Raw genomic sequence first — 23418 nt, forward strand, 5'->3', positions numbered from 1 at the left:
CACACACACACACACACACACACAGCAGGCTGACTGTAAGCAGCGGCCACTGAGACACACACACACACACACACACATACGGACCGAGTCTCTGGATGCAGACACAAGGAGGACCTCATTCACATTTTTGGAGTAAACGCATCTTCATCATCAGTAGTTGTGTTTTTTTTTTTATTTAATTCTTTGTACTACAGGTTTCGCGTCACGAGCCGTGCGCGCATTCCTCAGCAGGATTTGCGCATCTCCAATTGCAATTTGTTTTCTGCTCTCCGCGAGAGCGTCGTTTTAATTTCCCTGCCCGGCGGAAAGCTCTCATAGTCATGCCCGAGCGGCGACTGGCGAAGCTTTTCTTCTGAAATTCTTGTGTTTCAAAAAATGGAACAACAGCAGCAGCTCTCCAAACCAGAATGCAAAAACATGGATGCGTGTCTGAGGCGACTGAAGCAAGAACTGGTAGGTTCCGTTCTATCTACTGTACTTCTACTATTGAAGGATGTGCTTCTACTTTACAGTGTTCATATTGCTCATGTAGCATTTTCAATGTGCACATTGGCGCCAACAGGAAATATAAATTAATTTCCTCATTTAAAAATCCAAATAGCATCAGATGTGGCGTTTTCCTCTTATAGTATGTGTCCGGACAGATCTCTCTCACATTCTAGTTGTTTAGCTTCAGTTGGGGGTGCATGCGTTTTAGTTTTTTTTTAAATCGCATTAATCTGTGTGGCTTAAAGCTTTGGGCACACCAGAGGCATGTGTACATATCCTCCTCCGCATCTGGTACAGATGTTTTAGGCTTAATGAGCCCAAGGGAGTTTCTCCTCTTCTCTCAAGGAAGACTTAGTCAGATGGATCCTAAAAATAAATAGTTTTAAATCGTGTAGTGTATTTAAACCTGTGTTGCAATGGACTGGAGATGGGTTGACGAGTGAACAGCCGATTAATCGGTCAACAGTATCGTTCAGCAACTGTTTTGATAAAATAATAATTGCTAGTTGACTTTTAAAGCAGAAATGCCAATAGTTTGCTTGTTCTGTGATGATTTGTTGCTCTTAACAGTGTTGGGGGTAATGAGTTACAAAGTAGCGGATTACAGTAACGATATTACTATTATAGGTAACGAAGTAAAGTAACACATTACACTCAAAATATTGGTAACTACACTACTTTACTAGACCTCAGTAACGCGCTTTCCTGCGTTTCCCAAGCCAGTTTTAGCAGTCCGAAAAGTTCTCTTTTAGTGGCGCGCGAGTCACACGACACTTCCTGCATGAACAGTAGCAACAAGCTGCTAGCTAGCGCTGCTGCTGCTACTACTGCTACCTTCGTTGGTTTTCGGGGAGCTAGCGGAAGTTAACGGAGAGCTAGCGGAAGTTAGCAGGGAACGTTTACGGTAGATTGTTCATGCAGGAAGTGTCGTGTGACTCGCGCGATTATTATTATTGGAAATTATATTAATTAATAATAATAAATGATTATTGAAAATGTATCTTTGCAGTTAATTTGGACATTTGCTTAAAAAAATGGAAAGTAACGTAACTAGTAGTGAAGTTACATTTCGAATGCAGTAACTAGTAAAGTAATCTAGTTATAATTTTCAGAAATAACTAGTAACGTGTAACTAGTTACTTTTTCTGAGTAACTACCCCAACACTGGCTCTTAATATCACTGTAAACTGAATATCTTTGGATTTTGGACTGTTGATTGAACGAAACAATACATTTAAAGATCTCACCTTGAACTCTGGGAAGTTCACAACAAATAAGTGATTCATCTCGAAATAAACAACAGATCAATCGTTAAAGAAAATAATCGGCAATCATATTGCGGTGAAGTCTTTCTTTCAGAAGGGAGTTAAATTGTCAGTCACAGTGAGTTTTATCACATTATCATGCCCTAAATTAATGTGTGAGTCTCCCTTATTTAATATAGAATACCTCCTGTCCTATAATAAACAAATGTGTTTGATGGTGGCAAATTTAGAGCGCTATCTCTTACCGCTGTCCTTGAAATTTGAAAGCAAAATATGTAAGCTGCACCCTCACACCCAAATCATTTGGCAGTGACACGCTGTATACCCATTTTCAAAGGAGCCTTAACTGGCACAGATTTCATTTGGAATCATCTTCAAAGCAGACACAGATTTTTCTTCCCCTTCAATTCAGCCACTGGCCCAAAGAAAATCCTCACATGGCTGCATGTTTTGCGACATGATCTGCTCTGTGACTTCTGTGAATTTGCTTCTCCATATTAGCCACAGGTCTGTGAAGTGGCGCTTAAAATTTGAGGGGAGTGGACGATGATGCCAGGAGGACATGTTGTGTTATAGCTGCCATATAGCAGTTTGGTAACATAATAGAAAAAGAGTTGCGCCATGCCAGGGATCAAACAGGAGTACAGAGAGCAGATGCCGGTTAAAAAGCCGAGGCAGGATCCCCCTGCGAAGGACCATGTAGGCTGCAATCTGTTGTTCAGACAAATAAGGGGTGTCTTTGCCAAGGTTGTCACTTTTCTTTCCACTGTGACGGATTTTCATCCATGTGCCCACTGGAAAGCAGTAAACCAGCTCCATCTGCAACGCAGAGATCACAAACAACCGACAAGCACCTGCTGCAGAGTCGAGTGGTTCTTCAGTATCGCTTGTGACTATGCTTCAAAGACTATGATGTAGTTGTTTGGAATGTTCCTGGTTAATTTATTACAAAGCACATACGCCTTTGATCACAGATAAATATTTTTTTCAGACCAAGCTGCTGTGTTTAAGACATTTTCAGTTTCAGAAAGCAGTTGGGTTCCATTCATCTCTATAAAATCAGTTAGTAGACTTTTGAAACTAGCTTGAGTTGTGTAACCCATCACACTCAATATCAGGTCTCAGTTAATTTAGTCAAAGATACATCATCGTGATAATTCAGCTTAATTGAAGATTCATTTGATGGCACTACATTACCCATGCCACAATACATTTGACAATAATGAATACAGACGTGATGTTCAGTACATTAACTGCGACATTAGGCAAGTTTTAATGAGCCTGATGGTCAGACTGAATTGCCATTTCACTTCATTATACTGTGTGACTATAAATGGTTGTCTCTAGACAGAGCAAGCAGTTTTTCACATTAACAAAAACAAATACGCAGCTTTTCTGTTTGGTAAGTCACCATTAAAAGACATGTACAGCTGTGTCGATCTCATCCCCACTTGTCATCTTTTTACGACAATTTTTCTATCTCTATATTACCCGGCGTTCACAAGAAAATGATGTCCTTATTCTTAAACCTTCAATCTTCAAAACTGGGAGCCATTAACAAGCACAATACCAAACCTCTTTGAAACGCTGTGGACAGAGATTCAAAGGTCTGGAAACAGGTTTCAAAAGTCTCCTAATTGATTTATGAAAATGGAAATGCTTGTACACTAATGGCTGCCAGGAACTGGTGCAAAAATACATCCAAACGACCTGAAACTTTACAGCATGCATCTTAAAAAGGTCACCAACTCTGTGAAGTACTCATGAAGTAAATAAGTAGCTGGAACTTAACAAAAATGTTCACCTTGTAGTTTAGTTTGAAGTCTGGAGTATTATTGCAATGCGAGCATGGCATTCAAAGCCTGTGTGAAGAGAGTTCTCCAAAGTAGACACCCTGAAACCCAATGCACCATCATCTCTCAAAGAGATACGAAAGTATGAACAGTGTCAGGGGTCTGGGGGAGGAGGGGGATCAGTCTGTGTGGGCAGTGTCAGGTCAAGCTTGAACATTTGACCCATGACCCGACAAGGGCTGGGGCTATTTGTTCTGACTGCTGGCCACATCCAACATGCCAGTGATGCTAAACCTCAAAGCTGGCAGAGTTTTCAAGTCAGTTCAAGTGTATCATCGTGTTTCCATCTTTGTACGAACTGAAAACAGAGTTTGTCAACAGGCTGTTAGCTCCCATGTGCTCTTATAAAAAGCACTGCAAGGCTCCATAGAAATCCTGAGGATATAATGCTAACAATGAAATATTTTAAGCTCATGCATGACTCATTATTCACAACACAGACAAAGAGTCATGAAAAAAAGAAAGAAAACGTAAGCCCTTCCTGCCTCTTTAAAGTCGAGGATACAAATGCTGACATGTCTTTGAGTCATCTTGTCTAAATGCAGGGATCACACCTGCATTTCAGACACTAAAGCATAAGTCAAACCTTTCGGTGTCATCACCGCTAAAGCTGGTTTCATATGCATCATACTCCTTTATCTCCTTCACACCTGAGGCACATTTCAAAAACATAACTGTCAGCTTGGAATTCAACACCAAAGCCAACAAGCATGAGGTCATGACATCTGAGGAAAAAAATAGTGCATAGTGTAATCTGGAAAGGTTGTGTGCCTCAAAGTTGCACGCTCTTTGTTACCTTTAGGGTGTGGGATCAGAAAACTGCACACAGAACAAAGAAGTGTAGTGGTTGAAGTTTAAGCTTGTTTGTTTGGTGGCTCCCTCGTGGCTCCTGCTCTGCAACCTGCCCTTCCTTCCCCTCAGCTAAAATTGGCCTAGCTCAAAGTGGCAGCTGTGGGGTTTTGGATGGGTGATCATTGTGTTCAAGATGGCTTTTACAACCCCTGTTTATCATCATGCACATTACCCACTATGTTTCTGAAGAAATACACGTGGATTTTGTTCTCATGGGTATTGCGCTGACTGATGTTTGGGGCAATATGTTGTACTATCTCTCATGTTCTTGTGTCTGGGGGCTTGAAATTACATTTAGTCTCAGGTTATTACTTTGTCTGGCCAAAAGAAATTGGTATTTCTGGAATCATTCTACTAAAGTTGAAGATCTGTTGTAGAATATATCAAAGCAGCAATGATTGTTGGTTTCTTTTAGGCCACTTGGGGGATTAAAAGAGAATATTGACAAATAGTCACTATATAAAGTTGTTGTGCTGAAAATGTCATAACACATCCAGTAGATTATAAAGTGGGGAGAGGGGTTCTTCTAAAAATCAGCTGCCTGGCAGTGATAGAGTCAAAACAGTAACATTGTATGCTGTAAAATCAAAACGATGAGCTGAAAAGATGCTGAAACGCTCTGTAGAGCTACGGTAAACCGAAGAGTTGGGTATCAATTCTCCGTGGGTTCATCAATGCATCACATAGTCATTTGATCCATTATTAATTAAAACAATATTAATGAGTGCAGATTTTAAGTCCATTTACTCTAACAGTTTATAACAAAGCATCTGCATACAGTACAAGCTTTATAAATTCCCAAATGCTCTGTATTTCTCACTGAACTGACACATAAGTATGAGTTTGATAACAAAATGCATTAAAGCCTATGGAAGCATATTCACTAACAATAAATCACTTAACTCAATGAGCTTTAAATGCTGCATTATAATAATGCCACTCATCATGAAAGCGTTTGACGTGAGACTAAGAGGGTCTAACATCATGAGGATCCAGAGTCTCTAGAAAATGAACGTCACACTTGACGTTATAAGTGTGAGCTGGAGAGTCTGTCGTGCACTCTCACTGCCCACATGCTGACGTCTGCTGCACGATCAAAGATCCATCTCACAGTTATTGCTTCCACTGAGGGGTTTCACGCCAGGAAGAAAACAGATTTGGGTCCCAGATTTTTTCAAATATCTTCTGACTGCCAAAGATGATGATACAGACCTTAATCATTCTGTGTCTCCCACAGCAGCATCGATTTTGTGAGGTCCTAAATGAGCTGTAGCAGGAAACAAGTTATTAAACCACCTCCCGTCTCTGAAACGCTATCAGGGAGTCTTTGCTGGGCAGCAGGTCACATGAGGAAGGATACATTTGGTTTGAATATAATCTGTTTAAAAAAAAAGGGACAGTTCACCAAAATCTCCATGTCCTCTATCTTACTAACAGTTTGGGTTTTATTTGCCAAGCTTTCAGGATATTTGTCTTTGAGATTTTTGATGCTCCATAATACAACAGGAGGTGAATGCAATGAACTTCATGGTGCTCACAGTTGACTTTATTATTTTTAACAAATGCATGAGCAGTGTTCCCATTTTTAATATTGAAAGATCATGGTCGTGTTCAAAAGAAGTATGAAACAGGGTGAGGACATACAGTGATGCACACAGCTACTAAAGGAGCTTTGTATGTTCCACAAAGACGTTGTATGCAGGCATTTGCACAGACAACAGGTACTGTCATTTTTCTTTGGAGCACAGTCTCCGATTATCCAGAATAACCACAATACTGTTTCTGAAAGGAGTTGTTGCTGTAGAATAGTTTTTATTGAGACTGTAGGCACCACCAAAGGAATTCCATTTACTTGTGGGTGCAGAAATCTGAGAGATAAATATCTAAAAATCTGCACTAATAAACCAGTCAGACGAGAAAAACATGTTTTATCACCATATTCAATTTAACAAGTATAAAATGTGGGTGAAATTTATGGATGTCTATACTTAACCAATTTGTCATGACATCTTACAAGATGTATTTGTGACCCATACTCTTTTGTCGAACATTATTCACACTTCTTCCTCTCCCAAACATGACCCTGAGGACATTTGGACCAAACAGAGTCACGTATCGTCATTTATCGTCAAAGAAGGCATTCATTGCCATGTGCACAGTCATTTATTTATTTCAGTGAATGCGCTACAGCTTTATTGCCTTCTTGATCGCATCCTCGGGGCTGTCCACAGCGGCCTGCGGCGTCAGTCACAGAGAGCCTCTCTGTGTCCCCCGGACAGAGACCCCATTCCTGTCCTTGACCCACACAGCCCACCATTCATTTTTAATTAGGAGTGGAGGTGGAGGGAGGGTGGAGTACACTAGCTGCTGGCCAGCTCCTTTTAAACAGGAAGACCTTTTGGGTCCGATAACCTTGGCCTTACTATTTCCTCCCCCAGCAGCCAATAACAGATAAACAACAACAGTGAATAGCTCGTATTTCACAGCCAGAATAGAGCGCTGGTTTATTTTTGAGTTCTGGTTTGTGTGTTTATTTCTCACCTAACAATACAGTTAATGTATACCAGTGAACACAACATACAAGCACACACATACATGCCTTATAAAAAGACACTGACTTCATTCAAGCGAGGCGTGTTGGGACATGTTCGGATGTGTGAGCTCAGTGTGTTTACACAGTGAATTTATTTTTCTCTTCATAACTGAAGGAGGTAATATCGAGGCTGTAATGAAGAGAGATTGATCTCAGCAGACAGAAGAGGAGCATTGATGTATTTATACTTTGTGGTATTTAATTCACTTGTATGCATATTGAATGGTTGAAAGCATCTCCACGGTATACGGACCCTTGAGGTGAGAATATAAAATAAAGAATCACCAATCAATTTTCTTTTTTAGATTAAAATGGCCAGAACTTTTTAATAAGCCTCCATTCAACATTGATTCAAGACTGCCCACCATTGTTCTTTCACTTTGAAGCATTCAGCCTTTAATTGCCAATTATGTCTGGTTGGCTGGCATCGCTGCAGCCAAAAAAAGAAGTAGTGGGGGGCGAAGGGGGAGAATCTGGACATCCAGTCTGTCTTTCTTTCATCCATTCAGCAGGTTTCACTCGGTTTGCTTTAAAAAAAAACATCTTTAGAAATGCACGCTTATATATTAAATGGCTGAAGTAGTTTGGAAGCTTAAGTTCAAAAAGAAGATTTAACTAAACTCAACAAGACTGGATAATTGATGCCAGTGTTTCTGGGCAGTACAGAAATGTCCCGCAGCCCCAATTTCACCCCAGTTCTCTTATTTAATTAGATTAGACAGCCTTTTTCTCCATTTTATTCTGGGTAAGACCTCAAGGTGCTCGTGTAGGTCCTGTCATGTCTGCATCCTCTCTGTCTTTGTCGTAATGAGGTCCTGAGCTGATTCACGCGTTGTAGAAGTGACACATCTGAAGAATTCGACATCCTTGTTTAGACTAGAAACCGCTGCAGGACCCTATTTTAAAGTAACTTTTCACATTCCCGAGCAGACGGCAAAATTGAGGTTGGAGAGGCTGACATATTTGGGCCACAAAGTTCAGCCTTGAAATGGCAGCGGTGGAGTGCCTGGAGTTAGTTGGTACGGTAAAGGTGGAATAATAAGGTTGAGTCTACTACTGTTCTTCTGTTTGTTCCTTAGGGCACAATATGAATTATTAATGTAGCCTTAGAATAGAAATGCCAGTAAACAACTCAGTGTGTTTTAAATAACTAGGGGAAACGCCTGCGTTTTGGGGGATAATGGGAAAGTTGCATGTGAGTTTTAAATTAGGGTGTTTTTGGTTTGCGTGTGCAAACAGGTCAGATCCTTTTAGATTGCAGATAATATTTCAAAAACAGATTTAATACACCTAAGTGGTCCCGATTTCACCAGCAGCTCAGAGTGTGGTAATCCCTCAGCTGATCCCTGCATAAACTTCACTGAAGCCACATATCTGCCTCTGAAGATGTAACGACAATACATAATTCCGCACGTCATCTTGTTTTCAGACTTGTTGACCTTTGATGTGGAGGAAAGTAAACCATAATTATGAGCTCTCTACCAGCCTCTCCCAGGACACATCCAATTACAGCTGCTGAAGTCAGCCATATGTGGAAGGCACAAAGACAAGAGACAACCTGATTGTGCTAATTACATGTACCTTCGCTGCCTAATTTAGCGATGCAGCCGAAAGCTCTCAGGCTTTTGTTCCCAGCATGTGCGGTGATGGGCTTATTATCTGATCTCAGCGGCTGTTCACGCCCCCGTGTACCTGCTCGTCCATATGTTAGTGATGAGCAGAGTGTTTTAACCCAGAGGTTTAATGTTAGTGGTGCAGGTTATTGGATAAGTGTTAACGTACAGACAACGTGAGTATCGAGAAACAGAAAATTAATTGACACCAATTCTGATGAGCAATTAAGTAATTTATCAAGGTTAAACATTATACATTATTTGGTACAAGCTTTTCACATTTAAATATGACCTGTTTTTCTCTCTGTTATACAATTCTTTTGTTTACCAGAAAAATATGTATTATGTCCCAATACATAGTATGTCAAATAAAGTATGCCAAAAAATACCCGGATGGCATGTAGGAGTTTGCAGTATGCAAGCCAGCATTTCTGGCTATTTTGCCCCACAATCCTCTGCGCAACTGATGTATGAGCAAGAGATTCAAAGTTCAAGGTGCAATGTTATAATGAAGCAGCATCTACCAATTGAAGGTATACTGCATGCAATAGTCCGTACTTTGTAAGGGAAGCTGCGGTATGTACTAAAAGAAAAAGAAAACGTATGCGATTTGGAACTCAGTGTATATCTATCTTAGTTTATAGTGTAAGCATGCTAACATTTGCTAATTAGGACCAAACACAAGTACAACTGAGGCTGCTGTGCATGTCATTAGTTTGTTCACAAACCAAAGTATTGGAGAAAATAAACTTTCAACCTGAAGATGGTGCTTAAATACGTAATCATTCGTTCTCAAGGGGACAAAAATGGTCTTTCACCCAAAAACATAAATGTAAACCTCATTGATGTGCGACAGGAAAAGTCAGGGGATCACCAAAGTCGGATATTGTGAATAACTGTGCAACTTTTCATGGCAATCCATACAAGAGTTGACCAGATATTTTTGTCAGAACCAAAGTGGTGGGCAGGCCAACCCCAAAGAAAACTCAAAGAAAAGTCAACATTTCATTATAGGATTCAATGTATTACATTTTATAACACACTTATTTTAAACATATTGGTAGTTGAATATGTTTTGGAGATAATCGCTTGTTTTCTCATGGCTAGATTTTTTTTAAGTTTTGTAATCGACTGCATTTGTCTGTTTTCCCAGAGAAGCATCATCCTACAGTGCTCCTTCTCTCACGGCGATTATAAGTTGCTTTGTTCATGATGCTGCACCGTCAGTTGTCCGGCGCAGCGACTTTTCCCACCATGGGATCACTGCTCCCTCAAGATTAAATATCACAGCCTGGTGATGTTACACACAACCCCCATGTGTTCTTATGGTGTCATCCATAATTAAATCCATCAACAGTTTTCTCTTTGACATCTAAACATATGGTGAGGGATCCCTCCCCATCACACACACACAACCCCTTTCCCCCCCTTCCGCCTCCCATCCCTACTCATCCGGCTGACTCTCACTCGCCGTCTCCCTTCCTGCTCCTCTCATTGTCGGTCTGTTTCCGCCCGAGTGACCCCACCCTCCCACCGTTTGGGTATTACAGTCTAGACGGGCAACGCTGATTGGCTGTCACGCCCAGCGGTGTCCCCTGATTGGAGAGAGGTACACATAGGGGCCGTCAGACGGATCTGTTTGAAAGGTGAGAGACAGCGACGGGCTGGCAGAGGTGCAGACTAACAATAACAGAGAGACAGACAGGGATATCTATACCTCCTGTTTGTGATAGTTTATAGAAGGTAAGGTGTGGGTTTCAATTCAAATGATTTATTAAGATTTATGTTTATTTTCAGTTACATTACATGTTTAAGCAGTCCTCGTTCTCACAGTCGAGGCCTGTTTTGTGTGTAATGAACTGCATTTATGTGTGGTTGACGGTTATTTATGTTGCTGCTATTCAACCGACAGATCCTGACAGACAGGTTTGGTTCATGGGGAAAAGAAGGGTTGATCACTGTTGCCTACAGTAGATTTTTGGAACCAACCTTTTCTCACAGACACTGGCACGTTTTTCCAAATTCCTTGCATGCTTCCTCTCATCTTCCCACAGAGGCCTCTCGGCAAATTTACTCTTCAATCAGTTGGTTCATTTGCCAATGTGAGCATGTTCTCAGAAGAAGATAAACATGTTGTCATATCAAGAGAACGATTCACAGGTATGGGTCAAAGGATTCAAGACTACAAGTTAAGACACAGGTCAGGATGCTGCCTCTGGGCGTTCTGTCTGCCTTCAGGAGAAGACGGTTAGTCCAGGATCACATGACACGGGCTCTTAAACAGATGAGCATGAAGAGAGGGGAGGAGGAGAAAAGCAGAGTGTATTACTGCTGAACAGAAGGAAGTAAGTGAAGACAAAGAGCCCGGAGCAAAGAGCAAATATGGATTAAAGTAAATGGATGGGAAATGGAGCTGGAAAAGAGTATAAGATTGAGGAAAAAATGGAAAGCGAGTCTGTTTTACAGCTGCCATGGGTTGGATCCTCTCTCGTGCTTAGGCCATATGGGACTCTGGCCTGTCATCCAAAACTAGGTCACATGACCCATAATTAAACAAGGTGCACAGCCTGAAACACACAAGAGTCTAACAGACACAGAGACAAACAGCAGGGCTGTAAGTGTGAGTTTTATTCATGAAGACATGAATCTAATGTTTTTTGTATCTGTTGATACGGCCAGTTGATGGTATGTAATTGGATTTGAGCAGCCGCTGTGATAAATGATAAACAAGAGGGGGACAGTGAAGAAAGCAGTCTTTGATGGATGAGATGTGTCCTGCAGGAGTCTGAGGAGTCAAAGGAATGAATTGATAACCTCTACAAGGTCGTTAGCTGTTTAACCGAAGTGAACATTTTTATTTTCTTTGTCCCTCATCATGTCTTTATCTCTCTGTCTCCCTGCAGCTGTGTATGAAAGAAGCCGGAGATGGCCTCCACGCTCAGATGAATTCAATGATGGGAGCCCTCCAGGAACTCAAGCTCCTTCAGGTTCAGACAGCGCTAGAAAACATCGACATTTCAGGCCGGCCCATTAATCGAGGACTCCCACATCCAGCTCCTCCTGAGTCATCAGCTACAGTGGCTTCCACCTCGTTCAAGGACCACGGGTCCTGCTTTAGCCAGACCATTCCCGAGGAGCAACACCCAAGCCCAATGCCGAGCCCAAGGCCGTCTCTGGAGAGCAGAAACGCCTTCAGCCGAGAAGACAGGACTCTGTCTCGAAACAGAAGCAGCCTAGGAACCTCGTCTTCCTCAGCATCCAGCTTTGAGAGTGAGACCGAGGAAAGTGAAAGAAGTGCACGAAGCATGAGAAGCGAGAATGACCTTGAGTCTATACCCAAGAGGTGGTCAGGATACTCCGCTCCACAGGTGGATTTCTACGGACCAATGGTGGGAAACCCTCCACCGGAGCCTTACACTCAGCCACAGGCTCCCCATCGTGCTCTGGCAGTGGACCTGCCTGGGATCCTGTATAGCCTCTCCAGAGAGGGCCCTTCACTGGACAGCGACTACTCCCAGGACAGCACAGATGACGGCAGCGACTGGACTTCTTCGCTCATGAGCCGCAGCCGCAACCGTCAGCCCTTAGTGCTGGGCGACAACGTCTTCGCAGACCTTGTGGGCAACTGGCTGGATCTGCCCGAGGTGGAGAGGGAGGAGGGGGAGGAAGACGAGAGGAGGAAGAGGAGAGAGGAGAGGACATCGGACGGAGGGGCAGACAGACCGGACACCCCAGCTCACCCTCTCCGCCTCAGCCGCTCGCAGGAGATCTGCAAGAAGTTCTCGTTAACCACAAACATCTTCAAGAAGTTCTTGCGCAGCGTCCGACCCGACAGGGACAAGCTGCTCAAGGAAAGGCCCGGCTGGATGGCTCCTGAGCTGCCGGAGGGAGACCTCTTCAAAAGGCCAAAGAAAGTGGCTCCCAAGAGCTCAAAAGGCAGCTTCTACCTTCCCTTCTGGGCAAACGGACAGCCGGGCAAAGGCAGGCCGTGTTCTCATCTAGCTGAAGCAGAGATGAACCATCAACACCACTTCCCCCAGGTCCACCAGCAGCCATTTGCTGGGATGTATTTAGACAGGAGACAGCCAGAGACGGGTCTGGAGAAAATGAGGCCCTTGTTTGACTACAACACAGCTGTGTGGGTCTGAAACTGAGTCTCGGGCCAACAGACTGCCAGTGATGCCAAACTGAGTGAGTGACAGGTGCTGGTGGGATTTTGGGCTTTACTGGAGGGGGATTGAATGGATGAATGAATGAGAGGCGTGGATACTTTATCTTCCAAAAATGAACCGATGAACTTCACAACCACAACGAGATTATCAGGGCAACACTTTGTCTGACAATCCTAAAAACCTAAACCTTGTTTGTTGTGTGCTGCAGAGTATTTGTTTTTGAAGACTTATGCTGCAAGTTTTGTATTATTCAACTTTCATCTTATGTGTGTGTGTTTGTGTGTGTGTGTGTGTGTGTGTGTGTGTGTGTGTGTGTGTGTGTGTGTGTGTGTGTGTGTGTGTGTTTGTGTGTGTGTGTGTGTGTGTGACTGGGTTTTCTAGAAAACGGTACTTTGAAACGGACATCTTTCTCAGAATGTCTCCATCATTACAGATCTTTATAAAATAATCCACAGACCTTTTCCACTGCTATGCTGCAGAACTCTATTGCTCACTTCTTTGCATCTATGAATAGAAACACCAACTGTTGGATTGCATGGTTATCGTTTTTATAAGCGATGCTACAAACAGCTGTTACTGAACGCACTGCCACTGAACACAGTCATAAACTCACTTGTTTCCAACAGGCCTTAGCGCCTTGGAAAGGTTTAACTGAACCCGTCTCATTCACCTTGCTCAGGGGTTTTCAAACACAGTTTAGAGAAGTATTGCCTCATCTCATCTTGCCTGGAAAGACGGAACAGCAATACAGTGCATGTCTAGTTCAAGGATTGCACATTCAACTTTGAGATTTCTCCCTAGTAATCAGCTATGTTTGGCTTGTAGTTATGTTAGAAATGCTTGTTTTTCGTCTATGCCATGCAGACATGGCACATGTTGGGTCAACTGTCAGTCCGCAGAGATGAGGGGGTAAAGATGGCAGAGCCGACCGCGAGTACTGGCCGACTGACATCTGGTACCCGGCCATTATGTAAAGCTTGTTCGCCACAGCCTCGAAGAAGATCCAAAACTGGCTCATTTAATCCCAAAGCTTTGAGCATGAACTGAATTATTACGATGATTTACATACTATATATATATATATATATATATATATATATATATATATATATATATATATATATATGGTGAATACATCACAGAGCATGCAACAGTGATGAGACAGTTGAAAGTGGAGGTAAAGACCCGTAATCTCTATCAGACAGAATCAATGTACAGAACATTGTACATATTTATCATCAACCAAACAGCAGCAATAAAGAACATTTACTGTAAATCAAATCGCATGGTTTTCATAATTCTGCACAAATAAATCAGTCACAGTAACATTACAACAAACAACAACTCCACGCATGTATTTAAACAACAAACTGATAAGTTCATCTTACAATATTTATTCTCCTGTATCATATTAAACAGTTTCAGTGTTTCTTTGTTTTATTACTTTAAGCAGCATCATAATACTGAAAAACAAACTACAGCTTCCTTCACAAATTGACATAAATATCAGGATTTCCTCAGGATAATAGATGATACTGCCCGTTCTGACTCAAACTCCTTTGTTTCTATAGAGGACCACTGTTATGCAAGGACAATCTGATAACTTCTTACTATTATGAGAAAAAAAGCAGTTAATTTCACTCAGTTTTAAATGGGGTCCCAGACCAATCAATTTAGCCAGCAGGGATTAGGCTTTAGGTCTTTTGAGTGTCTTGGCCAGTCGATCCATATGGTGTTGTCTCAGTATCCAGGTCAATACATACTGTACATTCAGATGGTCCAACACACACACAGACGTTTCTGCTGAGAAAGTTGTGCTAAGATGATGCACAGTCTGAGATGTCATATAATACAGTATGTGGATGTAAATGTTTCATTTCTTTCTTCCTATTTACAGTTGTCTAAGTGTAATTTTCAGCACTGTTGTTGATATTTTTTATCAGGGTTCTGCGAACCTTCAGTAGTGATTCTGTGTCATGTGCACTGTAAACCCGTCAGTGACTCTTTGTAAATTAAATCTGTTTTCAGAAAGAAATGTTCGTCTGTGTCTTGACTTTTGTGTTTTAAGGTGAGCCTGTTTTTGCCGTTAGTTGTATTAGTGTGGAGCTGATACTTTCTAGACATATCGCGATATCCAAAACTCACATCATTAAGCAATCTTCAGCAGATAACTTTTGAAATAACACATTATCGCCACACTTAAAACAGCACCACATCTACTCTCATATATTTATTATCTAAAATAGCATCCAAAAAAGTAAAATATTCTCAAAAAATAAGATTCCAGCCCCCAGCTTTTGCTTCCAGCCGTAGCTCTCGGTCTGATTTTTTTCTCCAGTAAAGTGCGGCTGCATGACTAACAGGTTCACTGAGGCCAAAGCCAGCAAGTTACTCACTGCCTGAGCATCAGCGGTGCTCTAAATTGATTCTAAATCTGTACAACAACTCCATCAGGGTCTTCAATAAATAAACAACAGCAACATGAACTCTGCAGCCTTGCAGTTTATCACCAGCTCTTCGTGACACTCAATCCCTGAGATGCTTTTTATGAGATACACATCAAACCACATCAATCAGTTCATCTTTCTGTCCCCGAGCACTTCGGCCAAGAAAAGCAAGCGATAGCTACTTCAGAGGTCCTGGGCTGGTTTTAAAACATATCTGCTCTACAATGCAGAGATAACTCCATAGCATGCTAGGCTGTGGCTCTTTCAGAGATGAAACAATTACTCCATCCATTGATTAGTCAATAGAAAACTCTATATTCTGCTTTATTTAATTGTAAACTAAATAGATCTCTTGATCCATGACTAGCTTGCATACATTATTTAATTGTTAATTGCAGAGAAGTAAGCTTTTCTTTCTTTGTGTGAATTGTTTGAGACAAATTCAAAGAGGTGCAAAGAGATACATAAATAAATAAACTTGAACATGAAATATTGAGGCCAAAAACAAAGATGTGTTCAAAACAATGCTTTCCCTGTTGCAGTTTGCAGGGTTTGTAGAAACGGGTTTGACTGCAACATCACTCTTTCTCACTGAGATCCATCATAAGTGGATTAATCAATTAGTCAATTGACTAATGCTGAGTCTTCTATTAGATTAAATCAAGTCAATTATCAAGCAAAAATCCAACTAAACAAGCGATTAGAGGATATTTATTTCACAGAATATATAATTCATCAATTACTCAAAGTAAACATTAATCATGTTGATTTATATTGGAAGTAGCAGCCAGATTTACCACCATCTAAGGAACACTTCATAACTTTACATAATGCTCCACGAAAAGGTCAGTGAGCATTGAAGATTAAAAAAAGAGCTAGGAAGAATGTGTGTGTGTGTGTGTGTGTGTGTGTGTGTGTGTGTGTGTGTGTGTGTGTGTGTGTGTGTGTGTGTGTGTGTGTGTGCGTGTGTGCGTGTGTGTGTGTGTGTGTGTGTGTGTGTGTGTGTGTGTGTGTGTGTGTGTGTGTGTGTGTGTAATAACAGCTGCAGCTGTAGTCCCTTTTCTTCTGGCTCAGTTTCCCCCGGGATCCCAGCAGTGGACGCTGACTGCTGTCTGACCACCACCACCCCCTCCTTCTTCTCCCTCCCTCCCTTCTTCCCTCCTCCTCCTCCTCTTCCTCCTCCTCCTCCTCCTCCTCTCTGGTCCCAGCTAGTCAGCTGTCGCTCTCTCACAGCCTCACAACAATCCCGCCCCAAATCTGGGGCACGCAATGCCTTAGTGCAGCACAGTTGTACAACTTTAGAACACAAAGACCTGGTCCTTAATAACTTAATAACGGGACGTGTGATGAAAAGGTATCACCTTTCCTGGGGAGAGGTGAATACGGAATGCAGTGTACATGCATTTATGTCGGTGCATGTATGCTTTTGTGACCCGTTTAGATCCCACAGTAGGCTAATTTCCTGCTAAGCGCTCATCTTTCAATAAGCCCTCAGCTGTGTAGCCACACAGCTCTACCTTGGCCCTCAGGAATGCGCTCACGTTTCACTTTTTAAAATCGTCAGCAACTAAAAGTCCAGAATCGTCACCCAGTGCGGCTTTCTGCAAGGAGTTCCCACAGGAAACACGAGACCTCTTCACACACACACACACACACACACACACACACACACACACACACGTACACAAACTAAAGCTAGCAAAACCATAGGTCATTTGTAGTAGCACGTAAACACCCTCCCTTTTGGAAATTAGAGACTACATTTTAAAGCCACAAAGCAGAAACAGATTTGGCGGAGAGATAAATGCAAGAGTTAAATCTAGGCCGAATTATTTGGGATTTAACATCTGGCCTCTTTGCGTATCGTACACGATAAGTCTCACACTCTCTTGTTCGACTAATGCATGCAAAGTGGAACTTCACAGATATGAAACCATATTGCATTAAACATTATTCACCCGGGCTTGCAATGAGGTGAAAGGGGGACGGCTTTACAACAGAGATGCATTAATAACGCTTCAAAAAAATTCAGCGCATGAACATATGCTCTTTGTCATTTTTGCATGTGCAGTTTAATATGTTCAATATATACACCAATAACATAAATGTGGACAAATGTAAGATATGAAGGAGTATATGCACAATGTGATGACTTTGAATTTGTAGATTAATAAGGATATGCAACAGCAATGCAACAACATAAAAGACAGATAACAGCAGCTGTTTGTGCAGATGTTTATTTTGAATGTCCTCTCGCTAATTATACATTTTAACTTGTTGAGGTGGTAATGACATATAACCGAGCTGCACACTAGAGTCAATGCTGATTTCAAGAGGCTCCATACCACACAAGTCGTCTGCACATTTACACTGTTATGGTCTTCTTTATAGAAGTGAAACATATCGTCATAAGAACTGGGAAATCGGACTGCAATTTACCACAAAATAATGACGAATATTAAAAAAAATATATGTTATCTGTTTATCTTTATTTTTTATTTTATATTCTATTGTAAATTGAATATGTTTCTATTTATTGCATTGTGTTGATTGTTGTTGTTTGTCTAATGTATGCACCACCCACCAAGACAAATTCCTCGTAAGTGTAACATGGCAAATAAATGGTTCTGATTCTGATGCAACAAATAATAAAAAAAAAGATAATAAGATAATGTACAAGGCAATGAACTCTGACCTGCTATTATGCATTACACCCTGCTAGACTTTTAGTGATTGATGCTGTTTTAGTCATTTATCAAGCAGACATATAACACATTTACTGGTTCCAGCTTCTCAAAAGTGTGAATTTGATGATTATCTTAGTCCGATAAAACAAGCAATATAAATACATTATCTTTGGCGGCAGATTATTTTTACACTATTTACTGACATTTTTAGATAAAATCCTCAATCCATGAATCCCTAGTGAAAAGAGTTAGTTGAAAGACAATATAATATGACAATATTGAATCACTTGGCAGCCCTAATTGATATTCTAATATTACAAGGTGCACAGGCACTGTTTTTGCCATGACCAACACATTACACAGCTAGCAGGAGTAGTCGTACAGTAGCTATGTCCTCTACAGCATGTCCTCCACACTATGACCTCTACAGTATGACCTCTAAAGTATGACCTCTACAGTATGTCTTCCTCAGTATGTCCTCTATTTCCTCCACAGTATGACCTCCACAGTATCTCCTCCACAGTATCTCCTCTACAGTATGTCCTATACGTCCTCTACAGTATGTATTTCACAGTATGTCTTGCTGGACTGCCATTTGTGATGGAAATGCACCCGTTGACCCTCAAACAATATGATAATGAAATGCACCAAGACTATTCTCTAAAGGTTCTTCATGTGTGGGGAAAGTATCTGAAGAAAAAATAATGTGTTTAAAGATAGATCCCAGCCGAGCTGAATGTTTCAACTTGACAGAAAACAGCACCAATTTTTTTTTGTCAGACTGCAACGCGAGGCTCCCTGCAGACCACCCTCCTCTGAAGCTATGACGGATGTCTTTAGGAGCTCTGACAGGTGAGCCTAATACACAGGAATGTTTCCACGCTTTGATCTCCCGCCTGCCTGCCAGTCTTTTTTGAATCTGAGGAATTCAACTTGTATTTGTACAAATGTAGTCTGACGTTGCTCTAACTCTACCACAAACTGGCAGAAGTGCTGTTGTTGCAGGGCTGTTGTCTGTCTGACTCCTGCTGTGCCCCGACCATGTAATCTTCTTGGGGGGTGAAGTCATAAACATCCATGGTGTACAGTTAGAAACAGTTCGGAAATAATTTTATTTAGTGGATAAATAGGAAATAATAATTGGTCAAATGTTGATGATCTACTAATCATAATGACATAATGACAATCACTGATTACAGCTTGTCAAATGTGAGGGTTTTTACTGCTTTTCTTTCATTGTATGTTCGCACTGTTGGTCAGACAAAACAAGCAATCCAAAGACATCACTTTACATGAGATATTCTGAAATGCACTTTTCACTTTTTCTGCATTGAACCATTACTAAATAAAAAAGAATACAAAATGTGTGACAATAATCAAAATGAAAAGAATCATTAATTGCAGCCGTAATGTAATTCTGTTTTTTTTGCACATTAAAGCTAATTCTAGGTGGAAGTTAATAGTAAAAACACAGAGCTAGCTTCTACAGTCTAATTTGTTCCACTTTAACAATCACCAGAAAGATGTGGACTTGTTTCCTGCTGAGTGACTTATTACCAAGAAATGCTAAACATAAAGTGGTGATTTCTTGTAATTCTTTGTGGAGAAACTAAGTTTTCCAGATCTGTCAATTGAATCAACTAATTCATCAGTTTGCGTAAAACATATAGTGTAGGTCAACGAAGGATTTCTTTGTCCAAAGACAGACCTAATTACATTACAGTTTGACTAACCAGCTGTAGACTGTGGGTATAAGTCTGCCATTGGACGCCCATTTCAACCGCAATTCTCCTCCCCTCCCCCATCAAGTATTTAAGAGCACGATCGCTGCATCCTGTGCTTACCGCCGCCCAAAACGATTGGGATTGGTCTAAATAAACGAGCCAGAGTGTTTTCCCCCCTCTTTCCCCTGATTGATGATGTGTGGAGTCAGAGCTTTATTGATCACTGACGCTGTGGAGTAAGGTCTGGCTATAAAATCTCTCAAAAGGTACAATTCTAGAGCTAAAATGATTAGTAGATTAACTGGCATATGTTTCAATAACTTCTCAAATGTAAGGATTTGATTTGTAAATTGAATAGATTTAGGTCTTTGTCTATTGACGGGATTAAATGACAAATGCATTATGCTTCTAGGACAAAAACACAGCTACTATCTCAAATTCACATTTGCTACAGGGACAACGTGGGAAAAGACGACGATTAATTTGTTTCTGTTTATTCCAGTTCTGTCAACACAAGCAGCATGAAGCCTGCTGCCTCCCACAATGATAACATCACATCATGTCGTTAAGTGACGGTTCCATTTGCTGTCTGCTTCCCTGTGATAATTTAGGAGATCATCTCATCGCGGCCTTCAGATCAGAGCGCCTGCAGAGCCGCAGCATGGGTTTTATTTTTCCTCCTCTTCATCAGCGTCAGATCGTTCGTCATCATTAAACAGGAGCTGGTTTCCTGCTGCAATGGCAGCCGCCCCAGTCGGAGGGGAAGACTCTGCCACCGCCGACATGACCAACACGCACTCTGATTAGCGGCGACCCCTGCTAATGGCTCAACAACCGTCGTTTAAACTTTGCCATCCTCTCAACAGCAAAAGCATCAATTTTCATGAAGCCCCACTAATCCCTTCCAATTCCCTTAAACCTTTCAAACAGTAAATAATTGAGCCTTGTACTCAGCCGGTCTTATCTCTGCAGGGTGTTGCTCTCATGAAGGGGGCTGTTTGCACTCACATTGTCTTAAAAACCAATGGACAGACTACACACACACACACACACACACACACACACACACACACACACACACACACACACACACACACACACACTCTATTAATGCTCTATTAATTTCTTCTTCTCTCTCTATTTCTGTCATTCCTTCACACACACACACACACACACACACACACGCGACGCCCCAGGGGGGCTGCCTCTTCCCCACTTTCATTAAATTATAAACTACAGGCCAATGGGGGCCTTCGTCATCATTAATCCAGATTAAACACAAATCTCCAATTCTGACTCACACCCACAGATAGTTATTTAACGCTGCGTAGTGTTGCTCAACATAAGTCATCTGACATTTTGTTCGTCTGTTAATAGGACATCTTTTTTTAAATCGGATGGTTTGAATTTCAGAGTTGGTTCTTTTCAACCATTTTCTCATGAACATATTTATTTTTGTTTACTTAGCAGGGACAATACACAATACACATATCATAACAGATAGCTAATTTACATTTGTAGGCCCTGGGCAGAGGGCAAACGTGCTGTGCAGGTTACAGATATTAAAGAAAAGTTGTATCAAGATAAAATAAAATAATCCTATATTTCTCCCGCCATGGGGAGATTTACGGGAGTACAGCAGTTTAGGGTAAAGTTCAAGAAGAGACATAATAAAAAAGAAACAAGATCCAAACTAATATCATAAATAACCAATAAGCAACAAGAAAACTGTAAAGAATCCACAGTAACTGAGATATTATTTATACAGACAGAATAATTTATTGCACAGTGTATTTATATATTGCATAGGTTTGAGTGGTTTGTGGTCTACTGGGAGCAGAGCTGGTTGTGCAGCCTGACAGCAGCAGGAAGGAAGGACATGCGGTACCTCTACCTCTCCTTCACACACCTTCCTGACCAGTGTATTCAGTCTCCAGCCTTTTCCAGGTGAGCAAGGCATCTTTGTAGTAGATGACACCGTCATTCGCCCCCCCGATGTTAGATTGATAGGCGAACTGAAGCAGCTCCAAAGATGAGCTCACCAGGGGGCGGAGATGCACAAGGACCAGCCTCTCCAGGGTCTTCATCATGTGGGATGTTAAAGCCACCGGCCTGAAACGTTATACTTACTAAAAAAGGCAGGCTCATAAAAACACCAGTCTGTCCTCGCCATCACCCCACATTTCCCTCCACACCTGTCTCAATGCCAAAGTTTTTTTTAATGAGAAATGTACACTGTGGGAGGGAAGCCTGTAGCTGACTGCTAAAGTTAATGTATTTCCAGGCTGAAGCAGAGTGCTGCAAGGTCTCTCTTGAGGCATCAACATTTAGGTTGCAGGGTTGGAGTTTACTTTTCACATGTGATGACGGACAGATAGACGAACAGATGGGCCTCATGACCGTGTGGCGCCCAACAAAACCAACAAAAACAATCACATAATTGCAAGAAATATACCATCTATGGATGAATCTAAACCAGAACTCTTTGTGATATACAGCTGCAGGGTGCAGCAGACACGTATTACCTTTAAAGGTCAAGGTAGGATTTATTGACCATACACAGTGTAAAAGGGTCAGCATTTTTTCAGCATTGTTCAATGAGAACAAACTGTTTTACACTCACCCTATATGTTTTTTTCTTCTGAAAGTTTTTAATTTTGCAGCTTATTTCTCCTAAGAATTGTAAGTGGTGGTGTGTGACAAGAAGACGAATGTGTGATGTGGCTAATATTGCAGAAAAATAAGAATACAAATAAACAACGTCCAAGACAATAGTGATATTTTACTTCCCTAAAACCGATAGCCAATATCACCTTCTACTGCACACCAGGTTTGCAATGTGACAGTATCAAACCTCCCAAAACAACTCAACAGCAGTCCAGCACACTCAAACATGACGATTCATATTTCACTTTATGGAAAATCAACAGCATGGAAGCAGCATAGCTTACTGTACAGGAACAACAACATAAAATACTGAAGCAAACTTGACATGCTGTTTAAGAAGCAACAGAAGAGCAAAAAAAAAGCAACGAAACCAACACATCATTTTACAACCTCATGCAGCAGCTAAGGTAACATCAAGCACACGCCAACAACTCACTAACGTAATGCACGTTAGTCCAACGCATGGTTTTTAACTTTGAGATGTGAAGTAGGGATCCACGGCAGGACAGGACAACTTTACTTCTGTTTTTTGTACAGTTAATGCACAAATAAGCAGCTGAATGTCAGCATCGCTGTAAACACAGTTATTCTTGCACAACATTATCCTGAAGCGACATTATCCACACGTGCGCATGTTCGCTCCATCAGCGGCAGGTGTGTCCAGGTGTGTTACAGAAGGCTAGGAGAGCAAAAAAAAGGGGCGGGGCACTGTTGTTTTTAAACGCAACAGAGGGCCTCCTTGGATTTAAGGAGCAGCAGGAAGAGTGTCATGCACGAGAGTTCAAGTTGTCTGCAGAAGAGGTGGAAGAGCGATGGAAGTATTAAAATAAATTAAGCAAAAGTAGCACGTTACAGTATAAAAACAGTATCAGCAACAAAATGTATTTAAAGTATCAAAAGTACTAAAAGTTATATTTTGGGAATTATTATTTTGAATGTATTAACGATGGAGCTGTTTTTTACCAGTTTGTTTAGTATTGGGATTTAATTTGTAACAATTGACCATATGTTATTAACTGATCATGTATTGTGTTTGTCAAAACTTATTTTGAAAGC

The 23418-nt window shown here is 41.3% G+C and overlaps 1 protein-coding gene across 1 annotated transcript; it reads left to right on the forward strand.

The window, feature by feature from the left end:
* Positions 1-387: 387 nt before the first annotated feature.
* inka2 (inka box actin regulator 2) lies at positions 388-12813 on the forward strand (the record flags this gene model as incomplete). The annotated part of the gene is made up of 2 exons (XM_079217818.1): positions 388-453; positions 11569-12813. The coding sequence occupies exons 1-2, from the start codon at positions 418-420 to the stop codon at positions 12811-12813; spliced, it is 1281 nt and encodes a 426-aa protein (XP_079073944.1). The 5' UTR covers positions 388-417.
* Between the last annotated feature and the right edge of the window lie 10605 nt (positions 12814-23418).

Source organism: Taurulus bubalis (genome assembly GCF_910589615.1).
Source record: "Taurulus bubalis genome assembly, chromosome: 5".
In the NCBI taxonomy this organism is placed as follows: Eukaryota; Metazoa; Chordata; class Actinopteri; order Perciformes; family Cottidae; genus Taurulus; species Taurulus bubalis.